Below are 27140 nucleotides of genomic sequence, written 5' to 3'. Positions count from 1 at the left end.
CACTGTCAGTCCAGAGCCTGCTTGAGATTTTCTCTCTCTCTATCTCCCTCTCTCTCTCTCTCTTCCTCTCTCTCTCCTTGCCCCTCTGCTGCTTGTGCTGTCTCTCTGTCTCTCAAAAGTCAATGAACTTAAAATAATTAAAAAATAAATAAAATTAAAATGCCTCAGTGACAGAAGCATCATTAACAGCAGAAGCAAATATTTACTGAATCTACTGCTTTGATCCAAGCCCCCAAATTGAGAAAATGTGAACACTGGGAAAGAAAAGAAGGTTCTAGTTCAAACTGCCTAGACATTTTTTTTTTTGAAGAAAACAGACATCTCCAAAGAGACTTTGATGTTTTAAGTGACAAGCAAAATCATAGTAAATTAAATGTGTAGTGTTTATTTCAGCTAGCATGTCTCCAAGCAAGGAGGTTGGCTCTCTTTACATGCTAGAATAATCAATGATTTATGTGCCTGACAATCCATTCATAATCCCTTACACAAGCATGTGCATTTATGGCTGTTTTAGAAAATTTTGAGGACGATTTTACTATTTAAAGGGATTATAGATGTTTTTGCCATTATGACTGTGCTTGTTTAACCATATCTAAAATTCTTCTGAAGTCAAATACCTTTTCAGTTAGAGCAGTGAGGCATTGTGGCAAAATAGGTTAGGGGGCTTGCTGGTTGCATTCGCTAAAAGTGAGACATGCATTTATTTGGACCCTCAAGATTAGAACGCAGAATCACCTCATCCAGTGATTATCAACATGGGCACTGATGGCATGTTGAGTGTGATCATTTTCCCATTTTAGGACTGTCTTGAGCATTGTCAGGAGATTTAGTACTCCTGACCTACCTGCACCAAATGCCACTTGAATCATCTAGAAATTTGGACAACAAATGCCCGCGAGGGGTGTGTGTCATGGGGAACTGCCCTTGGGTGAGAACCACTGGTCAATCCAGTGACCCATGAATGGGCTGCATGCCCCCTTGCACTGTCCTCTAAAGAAGCTCCGCTCCCACATGCCTACACCCTCAGTGATGAAGAAACCACCACCTCCTAAAGCCACATTTGAACTCTACTCATTGCTAAAATGTTATTTTTTATGACATAACTCTCCCATCCCCCCATTTCCATCATTAGCCCTTGGTCTTTAACACAGACCTCTTTGTGTCTCACCCCCTTCCACATGACTGCCCTTCAGTCTTTGAAAGTAGCCATTGTGTTCCTACTGTCCCATGACAACCTCCCACCTCTCCTGGAAACTTACTGTGTCATTGTACACAGTTTTGTACTTCATGGCAAAGCACTTTTTATATTACCTCATTTAATTTTCACACCATGACTTAGGGGTGATCATTTCCTCTTCACAGGGAATGAAATGAAGTTTCAAATCCAATGACTGACCCAAGGCTGCACTGCTGGTCATTGGTAGAGCCAGAACATGAATCTAGTTCTTCTGCAAATTCAGTGCCTGTCACACTTTTCCCAGTTTTCACTGAATTTTGTCCAGTCTCTCCCTTTCCAATGCCTTCTTTCCATCTCCAGCTGTGCTTGTCTCCCATGGTAGAAGGCATGGTGGCCCCAATTTTTTACCCTTTTTTATATTCACATCCTTTACCATATTGCTTTGATTTCCTCCAGCAACAGGTAGAATATATTTCTCAGCTCTTGATTTTGGGTTCAATAGAATGAAGTGAAAATGCCATTCTGCCAGTTCTGATATTAGGTCTCAAGAAGCCTTGTATATTCCCACTTGTTCTTTTGCATTTCTGCCTTCGTTAGACACAAGGAGCAGAGCCACCCTAGACAGTCCTACTTAGATTAGGTGACTCCCAGCCAACCCAGAAGCTCACAAGAAAAAAAATAATTGGTTTTATTTGAACTTACTGATTTGAAAGTATTTGTTATGCAGTGGTTGCTAACTGATACATTCCTCCAACCTTCAGAAAACAAAGGCTTCCCTTTATCCACTGTTTTTCTTTCCCTCATTACCTGAAAGCCTGTACCACCTTTCTTAACATCTTCATCTTTTGCTTATTTCACAAACCACTGCTACCTTTCTGCCCCACTCTCCCTGTGAAAAGGGGCTCCCAACTTCTAATGGCCAAACACTACTTACTGCTGGCAGCCTTTAGCACCTTGAATCATCCAATCATCCTGCCCTTCTGAAACTCCTTCTTTGGCTTTCATTACACTTCCCATGTTTCTCATCTCCGTTTTCTCCTCTCAGCAGTCTCCACTCTGCCCTCTTTGCCTCTTGCTTTCCTTTCCTCTCCCCAGGGACCCTAGCCTCTCTCACGACTTTAAAAAGGACCACAGAAGTGTTAACAGCTGTTTGTAACCCCATGTCTCTTTGACATTCCAGCTGTGCACGTCTTCTTGACAGCTCCCACAGGGGATCCTGATGGTTTTACACAGGGAATGCTTGCAGATGGAGGAGAGGAGGATTGGCATGGGGAGAGATCAGCAGTCAGGGCCCCAGACAGGAAGGTACTGCAAGAGTCCGGGCAAGAGGTGATGTGGCCAGACTCAGATGTCAGAGTCACCAGAAACCCTTGATTGAGCACCTGTGCTTCCTCCTGCAAAGCTGCAGTTTTGTTTTTGAACTCGGGTGTAGGACTTCACATTTATCTATCTTAAACTATTTGTGGTTAGCTTTGACCCAGTACTTCAACCTGTCACACTCCTTGTTAATTCTGTTATACACGCTTCATTAGGCATCCCTCCCAGACCGATGTCAATCAGTCATTTGGTCAATGTGTTAACTTGTATCCTACCCAAGGCACAGACAACACTGAAAACAAAGATCCTGGCAGGAAGAATACAGCAGTACCCGTTACGTGTTTGAGCTACCAAATGGTTGCATGTCCCAGAAATTGATGCAGGTGTGGCTGGTAAGTGAAACTAGAATTTGAGCATTATTGGATGCTTGGGGACTTGGAATGGGGGAGGGGGGTCAGAGGAGCATGGAGGGGACATGGAAGAACAGTACGGCTCACTGGAACCGCATATGATTGTAGCACCAGCCAGCAAGGAGTAGGAGGTTGGCGGGGGAGGATGACACCAAGAAGGGCTTTTGTAACAATTCTGCGGTGCAAGAGGGAGACCTAGAAGGTTGTAACACAACACAATTGTATTTGTACCCTTAAACAATCATTCTGGCATCAGTGTGGAGAACCCATCAGTGTGGAGTGATGGCCGGTGGTTGGATCAAAATGAGAAGCGATCAGGGTCTGAGCAAAGGTGACATTTGTGGGGAATGAGAAGAGGGGAGAGAAGAATGTGACTGAATTGACCAGAAAGAGGGCAGAGTTGCAGGGAGTTAGCAGGATCAGCCTAACGGTGGTGCCCCGGGCAGTAATAGGGGAAAGACAGAAGTGAAATTATGATTCATAAAGAATGAATCAGTGTTTCATTCAAAAATATTGACTGAAAGGACATACATATCAAGTCAGCACTTACTATGTTCCAGTCACTGAGCAAGACCTCGGGGATGTGTCTGTGAAGAAGACAGACATTGCGTGGCCCCGGAGGTCTGCAACCTGGTGTGGGAGGCAACCCGGAATGCGGGTGGGAGGCTCCTAGCATGCTCGGGGAAGCCCAGGGCAGATATTTAAGCTGGTTTGCAGGATGGGGTCAAGAGACAGGCAGACAGAATATGCTGGTAAAATAGCTCCAGGCAGAACTAACAGCCTGGAAGAGGAAAGCCCAGGGCAGGAACTGAAAAGCAGCTGGGTTTGCTAGGACCTCCTCCTCCTCCTCCCAGGAGGGAGCCAGGCCAGCCACCCGGTGCTTGAAGGACAGTGGCAAGGGCTTGGGTGTGTTTCTGGGTGTCCAGGGAAGCCATTGGAGGGTATGGGGCGGGGGGAGAGAAGGGCTGACAGCGGAGAGGGTTCTGCCCATCCGGGCAGGCACTCTGCGTTCATGAACTCCACAGCTGCTCGTTCATTAACTCCATAGCCAGCAGCCTCGGCGCACGCTGCATGGCCCTTCTGTAGTGAATTGACTCTCACAGACTCCTCCCCTTGGCACTGGTGGGGGCTGCAGAGAGGAGCTCTAAGGAGGTAGCATCCAGCCTCTGGAGGAGCTGCCAGGACACAGGGGCATCGTCTCCGGAGGTGGCCTGTCAGCTCCTCACTGCCTTCCCACAAGCAGCTCACACCAGACCCTAGCTCCTCTCCATGAGGCCGGGGCTGGGTCCTGAGCCTTTCCTGACAGTGATAGTGGGAGAAGTCCTGTACGCCCTCCTCTCCCTGGCCCCCTCCTCCAGGCGCTAGTGTTCTGGCGGCTCAGGCTGTGTGCTACTCGGTGACACAGACAGGCGCAGCCAACTGTCAACTGAAAACCACTGCTCTGCTTGGAAATGTCCTCTGTCAAGGTGAAGGGCAGCCTGGTGCTGCCAGACACCATCAGGTGGCTGCAGGCACACCCTCCTCCTTCTTCCCACACCCTGGGCCGCACAGAGTCTCATTCATACAGATGGGCCAGGTCAGCGCCCCGTGAATGTCATGCTCTGGGCCTGGAAAATGGCAGAAGCTTCTTCCCCTGCAGCAGGAACAGCTGTCTGCAGTTAGGGCCTTGCCTCTGTTCCTGAAGCTGGCATCCAGACCAGGCCCTCTCCAGAGTGGGGGCTGGGGAGAGAGTGAGGCCTAGCTGGGAGGTCAGCCACCTTCTCTCCCGATAGCACTTTTTCACAGGTATGTCAGCCTGGAAATACCGATGGAAATACCAAGCCTCTTAGTGACCAGCTCTGGCCCACAGAGCTTACCTACTGTATGAGACACAGACTCAGATCGATGTCGCCATGGCTCGGTCTGGTGAACACCTAGAAAGAGCTTGGGGCCATCAGGGAGGAAGGATTAGCAGCCCTCACCCCTCACTGAACAAACAGAGGAGGCCAAAGGGGAGGAACATGGTGGTTCCCCCTGAGCCTCCAGTGGGAGGGAGGAGCATTCAAGTGGGAGACAGCTACAGTTCTCGTAAGAATACACATGAAAATGGGGTGAAGGACTGGGTGTGTCCTGAGGCCCCAACTACAGTGAGGAGTGGATGGCTTCCTCCTCACATGCACTTCCATGACCTTCTTCCCAAATCAGTGCAATTGGCCCCTACTTTTCTTGAACTCCAGACTCACGTGTCCACCTGCTGCCCAGAGTCTCCACATGGGGACATTCCACACCAAACTATCCAGAGCTGCTCTCACCATCTCTCTCACGTGACTCTGTCGGTGGGCACGTGGGCACAGCCACAGTCCTGTGAGGCACCCGAGTCCTCGCCCTTATCTTCCAGAAATGGTGCGGAACTAGGCGTGGTCAATGTTAAGTCTTGAATGTCTCACAAGTCCTGCAACTTCTGCCTCTGGGCTGTGGGTTTGAATCCCGCTCAGCCGTGTGCTCACTGTACCATCTTGGGCAAGCGGCCCTCGCTCTGCCTCTGTTTCCGCATCTGTAAAATCAGGGTAATGAGCACACGCCTCCTGTGGTGGTTCTGAGGACTGAGTTTTGTACTCATGAAGTGTCTATAGCAGCAGGCACTAAGTCAGCAATAGCTGCCTTGATGATGGTATTCAAGACTTAGGACGGCATTCAAGACTTCCCTCCTGGCCCCTTCCACACATCCACACACCTACACAGGGCACACGCCTCGTTCTCTGACGGCACCATGCTCCAGGCCCTGTGGCTCCATCTGCCTGGATTACACACAGCAAATCCCTTCCTTTCCTGGCAGTGAGCCCCTCAGGGCCACTGAGGGAGAGGACAGGGAAGCACCTCCTGAGCGGGGTTGACACTCACAGGTCACCTACCTTAGCCCCTTCACTTGCAGAGCCTTCCTGTGAGGCAGGTCTTCTCTTTGCCTTGCTTTTTGGGCAGGAAACTGCAGCTCAGTGATTCTTCAGCTCCAACAGCTGGTAGTGGAGCTGGAATTAAGCCCAGATGTGTGGCCTTCCACACACTTAATCCTCTCATGTCATTTAAGAAGAAAAACTAGAGGTCTTTGAGAGAGAAAGGACGTGAAGAGGAGGTGGAAACAATTCCCCCAGTGGTGGGTGTGCAATGTGTCCATTTAGCTAAGCTGAAACACATTTCTAGGTCTAATGAATTTGGGTCTCAAGTTGTCAGAGCTGCGAGGAGAAGCCTAGTGGCAGCTACATTTACCCTGGCAAGGTCAAGGTCAGCTCGAGGGCTTGTTGGAGCTCACCTTGCTGGGGGCAGGGGTGTGTGGCATCGTCCTGCAATTCCTTCTTCAGCTTCTCTGAATCTGGGTTCAGCCGGGGGAGCTCCACAGTAAATTGTGCTGTCCTGGGGTGAGCCCACATTCTGGAAGACGAAGGGCTCAGAGTGTCTGTCTCCACAGATTCCAGCGCTTCCTCACAGGTTCTCACTTTCAGCCGGCCTTGATCTGCCCTGCTGGCTCAGGGACAGTGTGCGAGGTCTAACCCCTCTGGCAACCCTGGCGTGTCACTCTGTGGTTGGTCCAGAATTAGTTCAATGGATATTGGGTTAAATGAGTAAATAAGGGGTTGAAAAAAAAAATCAATATTTTGGTTGCTTGGCAATTTAAATTGCAGAAGAACTAAAACTAAGGGAAGTCGTGTCTTCCAGCCTTCCTCTAAAGGACAGATTAACATATATTACAACATGTTCTCCCAAAAGTCCCCTGTGATCACAGCTTTTTAAAGTAATGTAGATGGCTCACAGTGTTGTGATTGAATTACAATCCATATTGAATTAGTTGATGATAAAGGGGTTGTGAATTTTTATGTGGTTTTGTGATTTGACTTTAGGGTGTTGGGCAATGTACACCCTCCTCCATGGGAGGAGCTAGGTGATCCTGATAGGAATCAGATGTGCGTCCATCAGACTTCTGCCTCGTGGCAGCCCCGTGGTGCTGGGCCATGGAGGAACGTGAGATGGGAGAACGGCTGGTTAGGCAGCAGCCACTCCTATCAGGAAATCTAAGCCGATGTTACATCCAACTGAAAAAGCAAGCCAAGAAAACAAAAGCAGGTGCAGAATTACAGTCTGAAATTAATACCTGCCTAGAGTCAAAGGATTGTTCAAAACAGCAGAGAAATTCTAGATTGAATTCCCTATCCTATAAGGTCTCATTTGATCTTCTAAACATCAGACAAGCAAGCGGAACAAATTTGCCCCCCTTCAATGAATCTAGCTTTTGATGTCTTTCCACTGAGTTATCCTCCAGCTCTGGAATCCAAGATTTCCTCTTTTTCCTAGGGGGCCGTGACCAGTGAAGTATCTGCCCCTATCCGGGGGCTGGAGAGCAGAAGATGCATCCATTTCCAAAGATACTGCCTTTGGGGTCAGGCCTAGCCTTAAATCCCAGCTCTGTTGCTGGCTATTTGCCCTGGAGCAAGTTCCTTACCCACTCAGTAACGGGGTTCTCCTCCATGAAGTGAGGTCTCTGTAGGGGCCTAATTCAAGCCAGGATTAGTATGTTGTTTTCCTTTGCTTTCATTATGGTAGCTACATAAAAGCACTTTCCAGTTTTCAAAAATAAAATGATGGCCTTGTTCACATTCATTTTCAACCCTTTCAGTCTTCTTAGGAAGAAGACCTTTGTCCATCAATAGGCCCTCACTGCAGTATCAGAAACCTCCCTGAAAGAACAAAAAGTTGATTTCATGCCAAATGTAGTGTTTTGGATTTAAAAAAAAAAAAAAAACTTTAATTTTGGCTCATATGAGTAGACTAGTAAGATCTGTAAATCTATTTGGAAACATCTCTTTTCATATTAAAAAAATTGTAGTGACTTTCCAATTTCATTTTCTATTGCATTGTTACGCTCTCTTCCAGGTCTTGTGTAATTTCCAGACTGCACTGTGGCTCCAGGCAGCTTTGTATCACACAGACCAGTGTGGCTAGTGACCAGTGTGGCTAGTAACAGAGGCTTGACAGGCTCACTGCTCCTCCCTCTCTCCGGTGTATATGCTGCCCCAGAGCCGCCAAGGATGAGAACCCATGGAGGCCAGGGGTTGAGAAAGGTTGCATCAGGGCTGTGTGCCACTCGGCCTTTTCTCCAGGGGCAATCCTAACATTTGGGCGGATGCCCAGCAGAGCCTCTTCCAGGAACATCATGACCGCAATCCCTGCTGGCTCACTCTGCCATGGACCCCCCAGGAGCCTCCCAAGCGGCAGTAGGGAAGGGCACAGAGTATTTCCTGACACCCTGAGCCTCTCCTGGTTCCCAATCTTGAGGATCAAAGAAGGAGGAACAGAGTTTGGCCTCAGGCCACCAGGGGTTTGTACCCCAGTGCTAGCCAGTGCTGTCTGGGAGAGTTAAACTGTTCAGAGCCTCAGTTTCCTCAAATATAACATGGGAGTGGCTCTGGCTGTGATGCGTATTTAGTGCCAGGCAGGCGGTGGTGGTCCATCAGTGACAGCCTCACTTGGACAATGGGACAGCAACAAGGCCATGCAGTTAGCCAAGTGCAGGGGAAGATGGCGCGGGGCCTCCAGGCAGCGTGAGCGCCCCCTAGAGTCCAGCCCGCCCTCCCCCTGGGGCTTTCCCTGTTGGGAGTGACAGGAACACAAAAGAGAGGAAAGAAACCGACCACGGAGTGCGTGGCACCTTTTTATTTAGTCTTTATTTAAATGTGTGTTTTGAAATAGCTTATTAAATAGGACCTTCTCAAAGTTCAATTCTCACAATATTTACAGCAAATTTTGTGCAAACATATTTTGACTGAGCTTCTTGCTCCCCCCTTTCACATTAGTAATTTACAAATTTGTCTCACACAAAACCCCAGCTACTTCATTCATGGCCTCTTAGGCTTTAGTTGTCTGTTTGACAGGCACTGATCTAGGGTAGGGTCTTGTTGGCCAAGAGCTAATTCATGCCCAGAGGAAATAAAATGTTTTATTTATCAAAAACAAATTACAACAAGACCTTGCTTTCCAAATGGAAACATGTGTCCTAAGATGTTGCGGAACAGCATTAGCAACCAAATAAATTTCCAAGATTATTGTGCCGTCTCTCTCTCTCTCTTTTTTAATATTTACAGTCCTCTCTTTTAATCAAATAAGCAAAATCAGAAAAGTCAAATTCTAAGAGAGCCTGGACCGTCAGGGAACGTTATAAAAATAATCTGACTTCAGTGACTAAAGAACGAAGGTCCTCAAATGGGCTGCCGGCTGGCCGTCTGCGTTGGCCGGAGCTGTTACGAGAGGTCCCGCAGGCCCCGCCCCATTGGCCTCAGGACTCGGCTCTGGGCCCAGAACCACGCGGACCTGCACCCCTGCCAAGGGTGCACCCCTGCCAAGGGTGCACCCCTGCCAGGTAATCCTTCACATACAAAAGCGACAGAGGGCACTGATCCCGGAGTCGCATCCTTCCCTCTCTGGTGGAGAAATGCCTGGGTGAAGAACACAGCACACGGTATCTTACAAAGTGAGGGTCTTGATGGAAGGCGACCACCCATGATTTGGAAACACAATTATGAAAAAAATACATATTAATAATTATACCCTTAACGTCTTGCAAATAGAGCTTTAGGATTTTATTTTATACATTTGAGGTCTGAAAACAAACCATAACCTTTTTCATTGTTGGTCCATGCCTTTTTTTAAAGAACACAAGTTAAGTCCTTTAATCATACTAGAATGCAAGAGAATATTTGAGACCAAAGTTTTGTAGGTTTTCTACCTTGTTGCCAAAAGCTTTGATGGGAAAGCAGATTGGCAGCTAATTAGAAAATAATCATAAAGGTAAGAAGAGATAACTTTTGGTCATGTGAGAGATTTTTGCACACATTTAATCATTTGCCCTTCCAATGTAAGTTCCCTTATTTATAAAAGCTGTCTAACCCTCTGGACCCATGGTTTTGTACAAGCCAGGCATCCCGATGCGTGATTCCTACTCTAAAACAATTTCCACTGCGAAAAAACGTTCCCATGACGACAATGAAGAACAGGCTAGTTATTCCAAACATCCCCTAACCCTCCAGGCGACAGTGTGAAACAGCAGTGCCTCCCGCTTCACCGTCTGTGAGCAGGTCCTGCCTGCGGGTCCCAAGTCCCTGTGACCCCTGCTGACCCATCCTCCTCTTGCTGAGCAGGTCCCCCACTAACTGCTGACTGGGCTGGAGGTTGCAGGGGGCATGCCAGGAAGTGGGGTGCTGAGGAGAGCCGCTGGACATGGCCCTGGACACTGAGGGAGAGGAGGCGCGCTTCCCTAGCAAGTTAGCTCCAGTCCAAACACGCGGGCAGGGAACAAGGACGTGTGGCGACTGAAACAGGGACCTTGTTTCACCAGCTCTCTCCGCAGCTTGACAAACCTGACTGTCCGAGTGCAGGTGGGCGGGATGGTTTTGTGCCTCTCGCCCCAACAGCCAGTTCTCCTCTGAGAACTTAATTTTGAGGGCTCAGTGACGCTTGTCCTTTGAGCTTCTACTTGGTGGCCTGTGGTGACTCAGGGCTCGGGTCTGCAAGACCATGACCCTGCCGCCTTTTGTCAACAAAGGGTTAAAACTGTTTTTATCAATGTCTAATACAATGGCTCTGATTTCACATTAATCATCCCAGACTTGATTCAAATGAATACATTATTCTAGGTTAATCATTTTTCATTCAAATGTTTATATACCATCTACCCTGAACAATGAATTGAGGAAAAAAACAGGCACCTCCAAAACCTTCCCAAGAATAATGACTTTTTCAAATGACACTTTCTGTACAAACTGCACAAATGACACGGTGACTGTGGCAGGAGGGTGGGTGAGCCCCTCAGGGAGTGGTTTTCTTCAAGTCCCGGATCTGCTTAATCAGGTAGTTCTTCTCATCAGTGAACTGCTCATCGTCCGTCCTTTCCTTTTGGAAGCTGCTCAGAAACTCAATGAGTTTGGGTTGATTTTTTAATAGAATCTCCACGATAGGCTGCGTCTTGTGAGGACTGGCCACAAACACCTGAAACGTAAAGAAACAAATACTTCAGACAAGGAACGCACAGCAGCGACAACACAGACCCCACTGGGGTTCCTCGTGCTACTTGTGTTTGTAAAATATAGAGGCCCCCAGGTTATGCTTCCCCATTGAGGGAAATCAGTAATTCCCCATCCATATCCGTGTTGTGGGCAGCTAGCCAGGAGCATACATTAGAGCTCCCTATGAACATTTTAAATTTTCCTTTTTTTAATTTTATTTATTTTTTTGTTTCGATTTTAAATGTCTTAAATGTTGGAGTGCCTGTGTAGCTCAGTCAGTTAAGCGTCTGACTATGGCTTAGGTCATGATCTCACGGTTCATGGGTTCGAGCCCTGTGTCAGCTCTATGCTGACAGCTCAGAGCCTGGAGCCTGCCTCAGATTCTGTGTGTCCCTCTCTCTCTGCCCCTCCCCAGCTCATGCTCTCTCTCTCTCAAAAATAAACATTAAAAAAATGTTTAAAAATTAAATGTCTTAAATGTTTATGTGCTCTTAACATAGAATCTTTCCAACAGGAAAGAACATAATAGACACCAATATACTCAATATACTCATCAACAACTTGAGAATCAAATCCCTCTTTTTAAAGGAATAAAACACTACAAAAAGAGGCAAACTCTCACTTTCTATCTCTTCCCACTCCTTTGTGCAGTGTACTTACATCCCCAAGCATGTTTTTATCCTTTTCGTCCTAATTCATACACACACACACACACACACACACACACACACCCCATATAGTATTTGAGTGTGCTTTTTAAAATAACTTAGTTTTTGAACAGGTAATATATTCACCTGGCTCAAAATTCAAAAAAGACAAAAGTGAACAATTCCCCTCTCACCTTTCCTCTCTGGAGGTCACCAATGATACTGTTTCCTTAAGTATGTGGAGTTTTAAAATTTACAAATTCCCCGGCTCCACCTCCCAGAGATCCCAACTCAGCAGATTTAGGGTGGAAGTGTGGCATTCTGGATTTTTACAAAGTTCCACAAAGAGTCTAATGTGCACTACTATTGAAACCACAATCCTGGACTAACTCAGCTGTACTATGAAAGACAGAAATGACTATAGTAATAGGACACCATAACTCATAACTTTTTTTTAATTTTATTTTTAAGTAATCTCTACATGCCACATGGGGCTCGAACTTATAACCCTGAGATCAAGAGTCACATGTTCTACTGACTGAGAGCCTGGCATCCCTCAAAACTACAATACTGATTGGTATAATATTTCTCAATGAATACACTTCCAAGTTAGATGCTACATAACTGTCTATATGACCAGAATACTCATAACAGTATGTGACTCATATACAGCTCTCTAGTTTCACGTTGTGGGCTCCTCACTCCTTGAAAGGGCAGCGTGCTTTATCACCAGGCCCTCTGGCCCATCCCATACTTCCAACGGTGTGTGTTCTAAACGTACTACAGACAAGTATCGGTTATGGGGATAGTGAAGGCTACAGGGTTGAGCCCTCAAGGTTTCTCCAGCCCAGAAATCATGAAGAGAGAGAAAAATACACAAATATGTAAAGGGATGCCAAGGATGAGGGGTATGGGAAAATGAGGAGTAATTGCCCAATGGGTATAAGGTTTCCTTTTGGGGTGAGGAAGATGTTCTGGAACCAGATAGTGGTGATAGTTGTGCAGCACAGTAAATATATGAAATGCCACTGAATGGTACATTTTAAAATGGTTAGAATAGTGAAGTTAATGTTATGTGAATTTTACTACAATAAACTAAAGTTGATACTTATAAAAAAAAAAAAAAAAAGGACGCCTGGGGCACCTGGGAGGCTCAGTCTCTTAAGCATCCAACTTAATTTTGGCTCAGGTCATGATCTCATGGTTCCTGAGACTGAGAGCCCTGCACTGGGCTCTGTGCTGACAGATTAGAGCCTGCTTGGGATTCTCTCTCAGACCACTCTGTCTCTGCCCCTCCCCTGTATGCGTGCACACACTCTCTCTCTCTCTCTCTCTCTCAAAATCAATAAGTAAACATTTAAAAGAAAAAAAAAAGACCACTGATTGGTTTACACTGTTATACAGAATGCCTGACCTTTATATAATACCTATTAATATGTCAGAAAATCATGTGCTAAAGTCAAATATGTGCTCCTGTGTGGTTACCATTTGCTTACAAGGGACTTGCTGTGAAATTTTAGGTAGAAACTGGCATTTTGTGGTAACTACATAAATAACTCATAATAGTCTTTCTTTCTAAAAAAAAAAGTAACTATACTGGACAAACTAAGCTTCTCTGTTTCAATCCAACATAAATGTGAAATGTAGAATTTGCAGTCAGGCATCACTGGATTAATGACACCGAATCTACACACTGTACACCAAAAAAGTTGTTAAATTTGTGTTCAAGTTTAAAATTTTTCCCTGTTTTAATTTTTTATGATTCCTGAACTCTACTGCTTCTAAAGGTGGCTGCTGGTTAGAGGCAGCTAATGCAACAGCGCACAGTCCCTCCAAGGGGGCCAAGAAACGGAGGGCCCCGGTGCGGCTGGAGATAAACCAGCACCATAAGGAACGTACTTCTTCTTTTAATGTTTGTTTACTTTTGAGAGGGAGAGAATGTGAGCAGGGGAAGGGCAGAGAGAAAGAGGGGGACAGAGGATCTGAAGCAGGCTCTGTGCTGACAGCAGAACTCAACAAACCTGATCATGACCTGAGCCAAGGTCGGACGCTTAAATGACTGAGCCACCCAAGCGCCCCAGGAGCGCACTTCTAAATCAAGGCATGGTGAACCAAGTCTTCTGAATATTGTGCCCAGTATAGGCAGTTTCTTGGTTCTCTTCGGCTGGACCCATTTTTTTAACATGCTATTTTCAAACCATCCCCGAACAAGTCAGGCAAATGGAACTACCTGTGGCTTCTCTTTTCATACTGTGGTCTTATTGGCTGTATCCCTTCACTGACACATGTTTCAGAAATGTGATTCATGGAGCTCTCAAGCATGGGTAGAGAAAGGCAAATATCATGACCACAACGCAAATATTTTTAACTCAGAAAACTAAGATTACCTTGTTCTCTATTTTAAACCTGAATGCTTTTTATTAAAGATTTAAAAAAAAAAAAACATGTCTTACACACACATTCATTCATTTCATTCAAGTTCTATTTTGCCAAGAGGGATTTGCACTAGACAAGGCACTGGAAGGCTAGTTTTCTGCTTTGCTAACCTTACTGTCTGAGAGGCATGCTGTAAGCCTGGAGTGCTTTGTATGCGGATTTGAAACTAGGGCTCCCGTTACAGTTCCATTCTAAGCTAAATACGTAAAATATAAGGGCTCAGCTAAATAAGTATAATATAAGGGCTCCCGTTGCAGTTCGTGGAAGTAACTTTAAGCTAAATTAGTATAATATAAGGCCTCTTCATTCTAAAGGCTCGCCACCTCAGGCGAATACAAATCTGGGCAATATCATGTTTAGAATATTTCGACACAATACCTGTCACTATTGATTAAAGACAGTAACCTTCTTCCTATTTAAGAAAGAAGGACTGGATCCCTGCCTCTGCGAGCTGCCTGATGACTGTGGGCACCAGTGAGCCCAGAGCAGGACCAGACGGGCCCCACCAGCTGTGCGGGAAGGAACAAAACACTGGGAAGGAAGAGAGCAGGTTGGAAGCTCAGGATGCTTTTCTTTTTTTTTTTTACAAATAGTTTATTGTCAAATTAGTTTCCACAGAACACCCAGTGCTCTTCCCACAAGTGCCCTCCTCCATGCCCATCCCCCCCTCCCCCCCACATCCATCAGTCCTCAGTTTTTGTCAGCATTCAAGAGTCTCTCATGGTTTGCCTCTCTCCCTTTCCCCCACCATTTCCCCCCTTCTTCTCCCCCTTGTTCCTCCGTCAAGTTCCTCCTAATCCTCCTATACATGCGAACATATGATATTTGTCCTTCTCTGCCTGACAGGATGCTTTTCTAAAACTCTCCAGATTCCCCTGACTTTATCCTCCTCACGGCCACCGTCCTTATCATCATTCTGATTATGAAAGTGATACGTGAGGAAAACTAGTAAAAAGAGTAAAAAGACACAAAGGAGAAAGAAAAAAAATCTCTTCAACAATTCCGCCACCTAAAGATAACCACTGTGAATACCTGGTGAACATCCTTCCTGCATTTCTTTTGGCGCATATAGTTATATATATTTTAGACAAAACTGGGCTTGTGTTCTATACATGGTGGTTTGTAAGCTGCTTCTTCACTTACTGTGTTTTTAATATTTACAGCTTCTTCTTACACTGAAGCGAGTCAATCACCATTTAAGGAACAGTCAGGGCTACAATAAGACACACCGTTGTTCTGACAACTGCTTTGGTATTTTGGAATCCAAGTCTTTGGGATTTATAAATTGCACACAACTGTGGAAATTATCTAGGAAATCATGTATTTATTCCAAAACAACATGGAAAAGCAACTTAAAAAATTTTTTAAATAATATCCACATTTCATTATCTTCATTTTCTTTATATACTATCGCAACTATATTTGTTGAAGTGGGTATGATGTTATAAATACTCAGTGCCGGGGCGCCTGGGTAGCTTAGTCGGTTAAGCGTCCAGCTTTCGCTTAGGTCATGATCTCGCGGTTCGTGGGTTCGAGCCCCGCGTCAGGCTCTGTGCTGACTGCCAGCTCAGAGCCTGGAGCCTGTTTCAGTCTGTGACTCCCTCTCTCTCTGACTCTCCCCTGCTCACGCTGTCTCTCTCTCTCTCTCTCTCCTAGAAATAAATAAAACATTAAAAATAAATAAATAAATAAATACTCAGTGCCAAGATTATCACACTGAGCCATGCATGAATAGGATGTTTGGTGATGTTGGTAAAGTTGGTCACAAAAACCCATTATGAATCTTTCTATAAACAAACATAGAGGTGACTATTTCATGAATTTCTAAAGAAAGTATTTTAAAAAGTAGAAAAGAGAGGTGAGGTCTTAATTACAGCTTTTCACTTTTTCTCCTCCATGACTTGGTTAAGTTAGCAAAAAGGGCACACTGAGTTCAAATGAAGACATGATAAAGTTGAGCATTCAGCACTGCTTAAAGTAGTTGATGGGGGTGCATGGGTGGCTCAGTCAGTTAAGCGTTGGACTCTTGACTTCAGCTCAAGTCATGATCTCACGGTTCATGGGATGGAGCCCCAAGTTGGGCTCTGCACTGATAGTGTGGAACCTGCTTGGGATTTTCTCTCTCTTTCTCTGCCCCTCCCCAGTTCTCTTTCACTCTTTCAAAATAAATAAATAAATAAATATTAAAAAAAATTTAAAGTAGTTGATGAAACATTAATTGAAATAAGGACTATTTCACTGTACTGTTAACGTTTTTAGAAAAAGTATTAATATTACATCGGCTCAAGGCTGATTCCTAAATTTAGTCCGCTGAATTGTTTCCTCCATCAGTAGACTTAGATTTGGTATGTCAAGACTAGAGTGGGGGCGCCTGGGTGGCTTAGTCGGTTAAGCGTCCGACTTTCGCTTAGGNCCTGCTAAAAAGAACAGGTCCTGAGGGAAGTGGGTAATTCATGGTTAGGCTTTCACCAAATTAATCTGTAATTCTGCATTCTTTTCAGTAAGACCACATGGAAAGGATTCTCAGCTAGGATATTTCTTGTTCTGTATACTTTTTTTTAGGTGAACTGTCAAGCTGGCCATTGTATTTTGGAATAAGTGAGGGTGGAGCTTCTTGTTTTCATGGAAATAGTTATTGCAGCCACCTGCTAGGATCTGAGTGACAGAGGAGTATGCTCAGGAACATTTTTGTCACTGGCCAAGCCTGAGTTCTAGCTGTTCTAAGAGGTGAGCCAACAGGTACAGACCACCCCTACCCCCACCCAGTTTGGTGGGAAGTGCCCTTTGCTATTAAGGAAGTTAACGGGAAAGGAAAGGGAACCTGCTCATAGTTGATTCCTAAGTTCATACTGGGCACATCTCTGGGACGGCTGGGATCACAGAGACAAAGTTCTCCTAAAACTAGTGTCTTAGAACTAGACTACTGACTTGAATTTAACTCTTGCATTTGGCAAGAGAGGAATCAGATCCAGATGGATTGCCCAAAGTCACTAGTGGCAATTAAGCCAGAACAAAGACGCAGGTCTCTTGACTTCCATCCAGCACTTTCCCACCACACTGTCCTGCTGGTCAACAGCAGAAAAAAACATGACATGGCATCTCATTCAATTCTCTGAACTTATCAGCAAGCCAATGAAAATAATCTAGTAAAGACATTTTAGTAGTAGATTGTTAAACATTTTCTGTCCTTTATGGAAGGTGCTTTTGGGGGAAAAAAAACTATTAATACAGAACTGTGAAAAAAAGCTCTAGGACTCAGCTGTTGCTTTTTCTAAATAACAAAATATTATATTTGGCAAGTGAACAATTCAGTCCCTACTTCAGCAGAAGAAACACAGAGTACGGGGTAGGCGCATACAAGTAAACAAGTGGTCAGCTATTTTTAAATGCACCCACTCTGTCCAATGATTAGATGAACCAAATTCTGAGGACGGAAGCAGGTTAGTTCTCTTTGGCCAACCACTGAATACTTCCATAATACTGCATTTTTGAACAAAATTATATGTGGCTTGTTCTCATCTAGAATGATATGTTAAACTTCCGCAGGAGCTGAATGACATGACACACAACCTCCTACAATGTCTTCAGTCCAGAGGGTCTGGAGAGGGTCTATCATTTATCCCTTGTAGGTAGCTTCCAGTGCTACAGCAGTCTACTTGTGCCTCTTCTGATTTGTGTTTACTTTTTTTAAAGTTTATTTATTTATTTGAGAGAAACAGAGACAGCACAAGCAGGGAGGGGACAGAGTGAAGGAGAGAGAGAATCCCAAGCAGTTCAGAGCCTGAGGCAGGGCTCGAATCATGAAACCATGAGATCATGACCTGAACCCAAACCAAGAGTCAGCTGCTTAACTAACTGAGCCACCCAGGCACCCCTGTGTTTACTTTTTTATGAAATAATTCTGACATAGAAAAGAATACAATAATAACATTATCAGATGTCATGTTCCCATTATCTGCTCTATCAAATTCTAAGATCTGGCATACTTGCCTTGAGATTTTTTAATAAAACATTACAGATGTAATTAGAGGCTCTTGGTCACCTCCTCATGATATCGTTCTCCTCCCGCCCCTCCCCCTCCCACTGAGGTGACTGCCATCCTGAATTTGGTATTTATCATCTCCATACAGGTTCTCAGATAATACCTGCATAAGTATGAATCCATACACAGTGCTGTTTTGCACGTTTTCAAACTTTAAATAACATCCTTTTAACACTTCCTTATTCCATTCAATGTTTGGGATTTATCTCCGCTGATCCATATAACTCAACTGATTTTAACCCATTATGATATGCTACTGTATGAATATAGCACAGTTTATCTTCCCCACCTCCTGTTGGTGCCCATTTGTGGTCTTTTTGCTCTCATTTTATACCATTCTAAACAATGTTGTGATAAATATTATTGTACATTATTCCTTATGCACATGTGCAAGAGCATCTCTAAAAAATTGCTGAGAGGGGCACTTGAGTGGCTCAGTTGGTTAAATGTCCGACTCTTGATTTCGGCTCAGGTCATGATCTCACGCTTTATGAGATCAAGCCCTGCGTCAGGCTATGTGCTAACACAGTGGAGCCTGCTTGGAATTCTCTCTCCCTCTCATTCTCTGCCTTTCCTTCACTTTCCTTCACTTGCGGGCGAGCGCGCGTGTGCGTACACACACACACACACACACTGTCTCTCTCTCTCAAAAATAAATAAACTTAAAAAAATTAACCTGTTCTTCACTGATTTATAATTCTTCCACTATCAAAATCAAGTTTCATGTTTGTACAGGGTTATTTCTCGGCCCTCTACCTTGGTTTTGTTGTTTTATTTATCTATCTCTATGCCAATACAATACTATCTTCATTTACTATAAATCTCAAGTCTTAGTATCTGGTAGAGTGGATTCCCCTACCTTGCTCTGTTTCAAAATTGCCATAGCTAACCTTAGACCATTGTTCTACCACATAAATTTCAGAACCAGCTTGTCAAGTTCCAGGAGAAGTCCTGCTGGGATTTTGAACATAATTGAGTGGAATTTATAAATTAATTTGGTATTTTAATTTCTCTAGTGGCTCTCTGGACAATAAAGACCTGATGGCTGAAAGATGGACTAAACTTTTTTTACCTCTCAAAGCAACAGTTACATACCTTATAAACTGTCATGTCTCCCATTTTTAGACTTATAAATTCAATCACTGAATAAACATCATAAAGACCCAAAAAAGCCTGGAACCCCCTCGACTCTTAATTATACTCTAGAACATCTATCTTTTTCTTTAATCCTTTAAAAAAAATTTATTTTGAGAGTTTGCACATGTGTATGCACATAAGTGGGGGAGGGGCAGAGACAGGAGAGAGAATTCCAAGCAGGCTTTGCAGAATTGATGTGGGGCTTTAACCCATGAACCATGAGATCATGACCTGAGAGGAAACCAGTAGTCCTACACTTACCCGACTGAGCCACTCAGGTGCCCCTCCAGATATCCATCCTAAGAAAAGAATCCTAAATATGGAAAAACAACTGACTGGATACACAAAGTGCTCATGACAGCATGAGCACTAAATATAATAAATATATTATAGAAATTATATATTATATATAATTATATACATATTATATATTATATTATATAAATATAAATAAATATTTAGGGAAATACCCTAAATATAAATAACAGAGGAATATTTAAGTAAACTAGAGTAAATAAATCTGATGATAAACTATAATGCTAATAAAACTACTGGCTCTAAAACCCATATATAAAACAATGAATTAATGTTCACCTCTTCTGGCATAGCATTAAGTGATAAAATTAGGATATCAATTTTGTGTACCATGTGAATACAGCTGCAGGAAAAAAAACCTTCAAATATGGGCACAGGAAAATAAAGTTTACTAAAATCTTTACAATAGTTTGGTTACAAGTATGGGATTACAGATTATTGATTTCTCTTTCCATGCTTAAAAAAATATATTGTCTAAAGTTACAAGGAGGCCACTTTGTCACTCTTACATGAAAGAAAAAATATTAGAAAGAAGCCGGTGTTATGGGGAACTAGTTTCCATTCAAAGCAAAATGCATTTAAAAAAATATTTCTAAACAAGTAATGAAAGTGAGTAGTGTCTCAGTATTTCTTCAGTGCTTCACTTAAGGTTCAAAGAAACACTTTGAACAGAAGGCAGAAAGCAAAGCATTCAATAATGCTGACACTTGGGATCTGGGTTCTGGCTCTATCTCTGATTATTTTAGCGACATTTGGGAAACAGTATCCACCTATTTTCTCAGTGCAAAAAATGAAAATATTTAGAGATAGGGATTAGAAACAAATGGGCATTCATTAAAATAACTCTAAAATTTCATCCAAGTCACAGAAAACAGAAAGACTGCTTATTTCATTTTCCCTCAAGTATAAAGGAGAGTAAACAGCAGGGAGTTAGCCATTTGAAAGTGAAAAACAAATGCCCACGTTATTTCTGTTGCACTTTACCTTAAAGACATGGAAGGCTTCAAACTGAATGTTGGGACTTTTATCTCGAAGGAGGTTCATCATCAGTTTGAGGTTCTCTGTCTTGCTGATGTACTTTGTCATAATGGCAAAGTTGTGCCGGTCCAGGATCAGTTCACCTAGCAGCTACAAAAACAAACAAACAAACAAACAAACAAACACAGAATTAAAGCAATACTCTTTCTGAGAGCCATCTCATTAAAAATATATGGCACTTTTCCCTGAAAAAGAAACTATAAATGTGGTTAGGAGTGTTGATGTGAAAAAAACTGAGTCCTTTAAGTGCATCTTACATTTAGCACAGGCATGAAAGGAGTAGTTATTATTAAGTTATTTTAAGCTTTTCACACAGTTTTGCTAACCTCAGTGATTAATGCATTTCTGAATCTTTTTTTTTTTAAAGCATTGCTGCAGCTTAAAAAAGCTCTCTCTGTAGCTCTGATCCAGAACTAGCCCCAAATGAATTTATTATTTTCATCGCTTACTTTAATCTTGCTTCCCCAGTACTGCATTGCTTCTTAGGCATTGTGCCAGCATAAGAACACCAAAATTGATTCTACAATTATACCTCCCTTTCCTAAATAAGTGTACTCTAGTAGCTTACTGGGCAAATAGGTTCTGTTAAGTGAATCTTACCTTCCCCCTAACTTTTGTTACAAAACCAGGGAAAAAAAAATCGTTGACCCTGAATCCATATGAAGTTCAGTATGTACAGCAAGTTTTTATAAAAAAGTAAAGCAAAACATTCCCTTGTGACAAATTAACAGTTCCCCCCAAATGCAGCATTATTCCATGTTACAAACTGAATGTCTGTGTCCCCTAAAATCTATACGTTGAAATCCTAACCCCAAATGTGATGGTATTGGGAGGTGAGGCCTTTGGGAAGGTAGGATTACATGCACCGGGCTGGTGCTCTTATGAAAGAGACCCAAGAGCTCTCTCGCTGCTGGCACCTTGATGTTGGGCTGCTCAAGTCTCCCAAACTGAGAAAGAAACGTTACTTAAGCCATCCAGTCTGTGGTATTTTTGCTATAGCAGCCCAAACAGTCTAAGACACTTTAAAACAAAATAAAAATACCAAAAATGAGAATAGTGGGAGACCCTTTAGTAGCATCGCTGAATGTTCTCTACCTCATCAACTTTTTATTCTCTTGTAGTGGTAGCAGTCCTAAAGTTTCAGCAACCAGGCAGCTGAAATGCACCCTTCACACAGTTTTATATATGATATACTTATTTTTGAGTTCTCTTATTCACCAGACTTTCTCTGGATTCCTCAGGATAATAGTACAGATGGTTACAGAAACCCCAGATGGGAGGAGAAAGCACACGAAACTTTGAGCCGGCTATCTATCACAATACCGTCTGGCAACAGAACCCCAGACCCATGTGTGCAGTGATGTGTGTGTGTGTGTGTGAGGATGTGACGGCGTGCATCTGGCTGTCTAGTTAACAAGTACGAACTACGCACCTTAAAGTTATTTTAGTGCACAAAAGGAAATGACTGGGCAGTGCTGGATGTTAGCTGGGTGGCCTCAAACATGGCACAACTGTCATGTAAACTGTTGGTCTTTGTTTTCCTTAATCTGCAACATCTAAAGCTAACTGCCGCTCTTCTGGAAACTTTCTTTGTTCCTGGTTTAAAGGCCACTGCATTCTTCTGGTTTCTTATCTTTGGCAGCTTGTTCCTTTGCTCCTGTGTTACTGCTCCCCTCATGTAGGAATTTTCCAAGTGGTATACATGAATCTCTGATCTTTTCTCTCTCTTCATTCTCATCTAGGCCCAATGGCTTCAACTATAACATGTAGGAAGATGTCTCCTGTATTTCAAGTCCCAATTTCTTTCCTGAACTCTATACCAACGTTTCTTTTTCTTTTCCTTTTTTTTTTTTATTTGAGAGAGAGAGAGAGAGAGAGAGAGAGAGAGAGAGAATCTCAAGCAGGCTCTACACTCAACACAGAGCCCAACAGAGGGCTTGATGCCACAACCCTGGGATCATGACCTGAGCTGAAATCAAGAGTCTGATGTTCAACCAACTGAGCCCTGCAGGAGCCCCCCCACCCGTTTTCTTTCTTTTTTTATTTAAAAAAAAAAAATACATATATTTATATATACCTAACAGGAAGAGTAAAACGAAAGCAAGTAGAAATAATAAGAGTTTTTTTACCTTAGTGTTTCATGAATTTGGTCAGAGCCAAACCCCCCCCCCCAATTCTACCAAACTCCTTTTGAATTATAATCTTTCTTGCTAGTAATTAAGTGTTGGGCTCTGAAGAAGATAAGAAATAAATTCCTAAGCTCTGTCATGTGAGCGAAGGAATTTTTTTGTTAATTATTTTTTATTGACACCAGGAATCCAAGCATCTCAAGGTGGCTCATGAAAACTTAGAATATGATTAACAAAGACAGCTGGTAGCTTTGGCATCAGAAAACAGCCGAGCTTTAAGACAGCTTATCACTTAAACAATACTCTAAGTATACTCTTAAAATAATCTAAACCCTCTTCTGTTTTCTAAGATGGAACATCTATGCACTAAATATTACAGAATACAGAGATATAAACATAGCTGTGTCAAAACAGACCATACTGTACCACAGACCTAATTCTCAGAAGGAAAAACCAACAGGGCACCAGTGGAGCTCCCCAAAACAATGGTTTTCTACTAAATACAGGCTCTCTCCTTGAATAAAGTGATGTCTGTCTAGTATTCAAAAAAGCCAACTCTTTGGTGCTCATTTTAACAATTTCTGTATTGTAGATATGCTTTATTTGTCTTTTTCTCTTAAGAGAGTGAGTGGGGGAGGGGCAGGGAGAGAGGAAGAAAGAGAATCTTAAGCAGGTGCCACACTCAGGGCAGAGCCCAATGTGGGGCTCAAACTCACAACTATGAGATCACGACCTGAGCTGAACTCGAGAGTCAGACACTTAACCAACTGAGCCAGCCAGGCGCCCTGCTTTATCTGTCTTTTACTAGGTTTTTTTTGGTATCCAGTCAGTGCTCAGTTTTACCACACTGTAAATAAAACATTTGTGAGACACTCCACTATAAAAGATTTTAGGTAAGAGTAGCAACCAATGCAGTATGTCTGGCTGGATTACTAAAGAACAGGAAAGAGGCTTTCTGAGTGCACTGGGGCACCTGAGAATAAGTAGGAAGCACAATCAAGTGGAAAAGGGGGAGTTTCCATATAGACAGCAGTGAAGAATGAACCTTCTCACCACCACCCCCGTGTGCTACCCACCAGAGTTGTATTACAGACTGTACCAATCATACATCCACTGCTTCCATTTTCAAATGCAAATGCATCCTGAGAGTGGATCAGTCTAATTCATACCCTAGTCCCAATTATCTATTTAGAATAGATCACCTTCTAGAGATTGAACACTGAGGATAGGAGAGGAATATTTTATATTACTATAAAATTTATTTTTATTTTATTGATCAAATATCTACTTCTTACCGTGAGCTAGGCTCTGCTCTAACCACTTTATGCCTATTAATGAGGGGACAAGACAAGGTATGGCTGACGACATCTTGAGAACAGAATGGGGACAGTGGGCACATGGGTAGGAGGAGATGACAGGGTAGCAAGAAGGAAAAAAACAGGAAGAAGGCCCAGAAGGGAGGTGTTTGGATGAACAACTGTTAGCTTTATCACTTCACCCTAAGGCCCTACAGACCATCGATCACAGAAACATTTCCACCAGAAGTTCCTGTCACAGCTGAAAATGGCACAAAGATAAACTCTAAAGTCTATGACCCTCAGTTTCTGGCTCTCAGTTTAGTTCAAATCACGTTAGTTCATACCAATGTCGCTACTTTGGTTCAGGGTCTCATACATTCTCACTAAAAAGAGGAAGGATTTGGGAAACGTATGAGCTCTTTCTTATATGGCGGCCCCTCAGAGCGCTGTCGTCTCTGTTTCCTATTCAATTTCTACTTCCCTCCGAGGGCGACGATCTCTTATGATACAGAGCAGCTCCCCCCTCGGCTGTCCTGGCAGAGCCCTGAGCAAATGGGCCATTCTGCTCTTTAGGTAGTACGTAGGCGTGCCAGCAGGTCCAGCCTTATCTTCAACTGCTGTTAACAAGCTTTCTGGACGTGGGAGAGCTTGGCATGATGTCACTGCTTTTGTCTGAAGCTCCATCTCACACTCCAGGGTCCAGAAGCAAGAGCAGGGACCCCTCTGGTATATTTTCTACATAGATGAGCTTGTGTGGGTTTCTACGCAAGGGGAAACTCAATAAAGAGTGCTGAATGAGTGGCTGAAAATAGCTCACTGACCCCTCCGTTAACAGGTACCGCTGGAGCAGCGAGGGCACAAACACAGGGTAAGGCAGGTCATGAGGTCATGGCTGAGGCAAAATCATGGGTAAAATGAACTGACAGAAACATGATACAAAATGGACTTAATTTATCACTTTAGTTAAAACTGTATTCAATCTTTAGAAATAAACACATTGTTCTATTAATGTAATTATCCCACCTTGTAAAAATAATACAGGTGATATTCAGTAAGCCCAAAAATCATACAAACTGCTTGACAAAACCAGCCAACGATTATCTGCCAAAAACATTCTTTGGAATATGAATGGGGTCTGAAGGGTAGGGACGCAGATCTAACTGACATTCTGCTCCCACAGGGGCAGCCCCCTCCCTTCCCAAGGCCACATGGCTGCTTTCAGGCACTGTTTCACTGAGGGAGGGAAGGCCACTCACTGACTACGTGGCCAACTATGTGGCCATACTCTGCTGGGCTGCCTGCCTCATGAGGGAGAGGGAACTTGCAAAGGCATTTCATAGGTGATATAACCTCCAATAGTAAATGCCACTGTTTACACACACACACACACCTCTCTTCCCCCACTCATCACTTCCTGCCCTTATGCCCTTCATAACTGTTCTAAAATCACCTGAAAATTACATATTTATCTATTGTCTGTTCTCCTCCTTACAGAATGTAAGGTCCATAGTGATGTGACTTCATTTTGTTCTTGGCTGTCACTGTAATGTCAGGAACAGGAGCACATAAGTATTTGTTGACTAAATGGAAAGCCCTTTTACCTCCCTCACCACCCCAATAATTTATCCAACTAAGCTATTTGCAGATAATTGAGAATTGACTTTATTTTCTCTTCCAGCTAGTGATACCATCTTTTAACCTCTCTCCAGAGTCTGTTTCGGTGTGTAATACTGACAATTTTTAGAAAAGCACAGTTTTGTGTTCTTGATCATGTAGTCTTCTCACATATCTGTTTATTGCACCTACTTTATTAAAGATTATTCTTTTAACTCTTAAAGAATAAGCATGTTTCACACTTCAGCATCTTTGCTGGAAATACAATTTGAACATGTTAAATGGTGGAGGTAGTAAAAATGACCTGTAGTAAAACACTAATAAGAATGCTCAGATAATGGAACTCAAACATTACAATGTGGTAAAAAAAAAAAAAAAAAATTCTTTAGAAAAAGATGTTACAAATCTGGGGGTAAGTGCTTCCCAGAAGCCCCAGAACATTTCAACTCTATAAACACCATTTCATAGTAGAAAGTTGTCTTCCCTCTCCATTGAAAATATATTAAGAATTTCTCCAGTAATGTTATAAACTTAGAGGGGAAGTTTGATCTTGCATTTGATGTGTTATATTTTTTCAGTGTCACCTATTCTTTTCCCCTTCTCTGCAAAATACCCTATGATGTCTAGATTACATCGATGTGTAAGAGAAATATGGTCATTGTGTTTTCTGTTTCAAGATACACTGAAAGAGAACTACAGGAGGAGCGTGTCGGTGGCTCAGTTGGTTAAGTGTCCAACTTCGGCTCAGGTCATGATCTCACAACTGTGAGTTCAAGTCCTACATTGGGCTCTGTGCTGACAGCTCGTATTCTGTGTCTCTCTCTCTCTGCCACCCCCCCACTTACACTCTGTCTCTCTCAAAAATAATATATAAGCATTAAAAAAAAAAAGAGAGAACTACAATAGAATTTTGCTGTTTCTTCCTTATAAACAGTAATTCAGATATTAATTTCAAGCTAACAGTGATATCTTTTCATCTCTAGAAAAAATCTCCTAGGAGAGAACTGTGGTTTTACTTAAGTTAACTTGGGTTTGACCTTCTTTCTGAGCTGAAATACACAAAATTCTACTTTATCACACACTTACTACTTTTATGTTATTACTTCCAAAAAGTAGTCAAGGCAGGACACTTAACATTGTTTTGCTACAAAGTACAGTCATAACATGAAACATACTTTTCAAGTTACAAAAAAAAAAAGGTGGGGGAAACACTTTAATTTTTCCTATATGTACTTGTCCACTAATGGACCATCATTTAATAACAAGACATCAACCAATACAGACCCTAACTTAAAGCAATTTGATATTACCTTTAAAGATTGTCTCTTGGTCACATAATTCTCAGACTGAAGCAATTTCTCATAGTCTTCAAAAATCTAATGAAAAGAAAATAAATATTAGAGTGTAACACCAGCAGTGGTTTCTCTGCATTAGGTTTGCTTGCACTATTGCTTCACAAGTAAATTCCCAGCCCACTAGGCCAGTGCGACCCAGCTGCTGTGCTCTGCATCCATGTGCTGAATGCCACGCTGATCAGTGTATGATCACACTCT

General features: G+C 43.0%; 2 protein-coding genes across 6 annotated transcripts in view; one reads left to right on the top strand and one right to left on the bottom strand.

Annotated features, from left to right (window-relative positions):
* CDADC1 (cytidine and dCMP deaminase domain containing 1) overlaps window positions 1-8985 on the top strand; it is a 65805-nt gene extending 56820 nt beyond the window's left edge. For 3 of the 4 annotated variants that reach the window (XR_013332298.1, XR_013332295.1, XR_013332296.1), the window contains 2 exons: window positions 2775-2886; window positions 7228-8985. The gene's annotated coding sequence lies outside the window, so the exon portion shown is untranslated. The remainder of the gene's footprint in view (window positions 1-2774; window positions 2887-7227) is intronic. The other variant, XR_013332297.1, reaches the window with a different exon arrangement.
* The window catches only part of CAB39L (calcium binding protein 39 like), an 89914-nt gene continuing 71353 nt past the window's right edge, over window positions 8580-27140 (bottom strand). For both annotated transcript variants that reach the window (XM_077752615.1, XM_077752614.1), the window contains 3 exons: window positions 26898-26963; window positions 20493-20636; window positions 8580-10914 (listed from right to left, as the gene is read on the bottom strand). In XM_077752615.1, the coding sequence (XP_077608741.1) occupies window positions 10735-10914; window positions 20493-20636; window positions 26898-26963 (390 nt within the window). In that variant the 3' untranslated portion in view covers window positions 8580-10734. The remainder of the gene's footprint in view (window positions 10915-20492; window positions 20637-26897; window positions 26964-27140) is intronic.

This window comes from Crocuta crocuta, unplaced genomic scaffold (genome assembly GCF_008692635.1).
Source record: "Crocuta crocuta isolate KB4526 unplaced genomic scaffold, BGI_CrCroc_1.0 scaffold190, whole genome shotgun sequence".
NCBI lineage: Eukaryota > Metazoa > Chordata > Mammalia > Carnivora > Hyaenidae > Crocuta > Crocuta crocuta.
The sequence above is the reverse complement of the archived record's forward strand: the minus strand, read 5'-3'. Positions and strand labels throughout refer to the sequence as shown.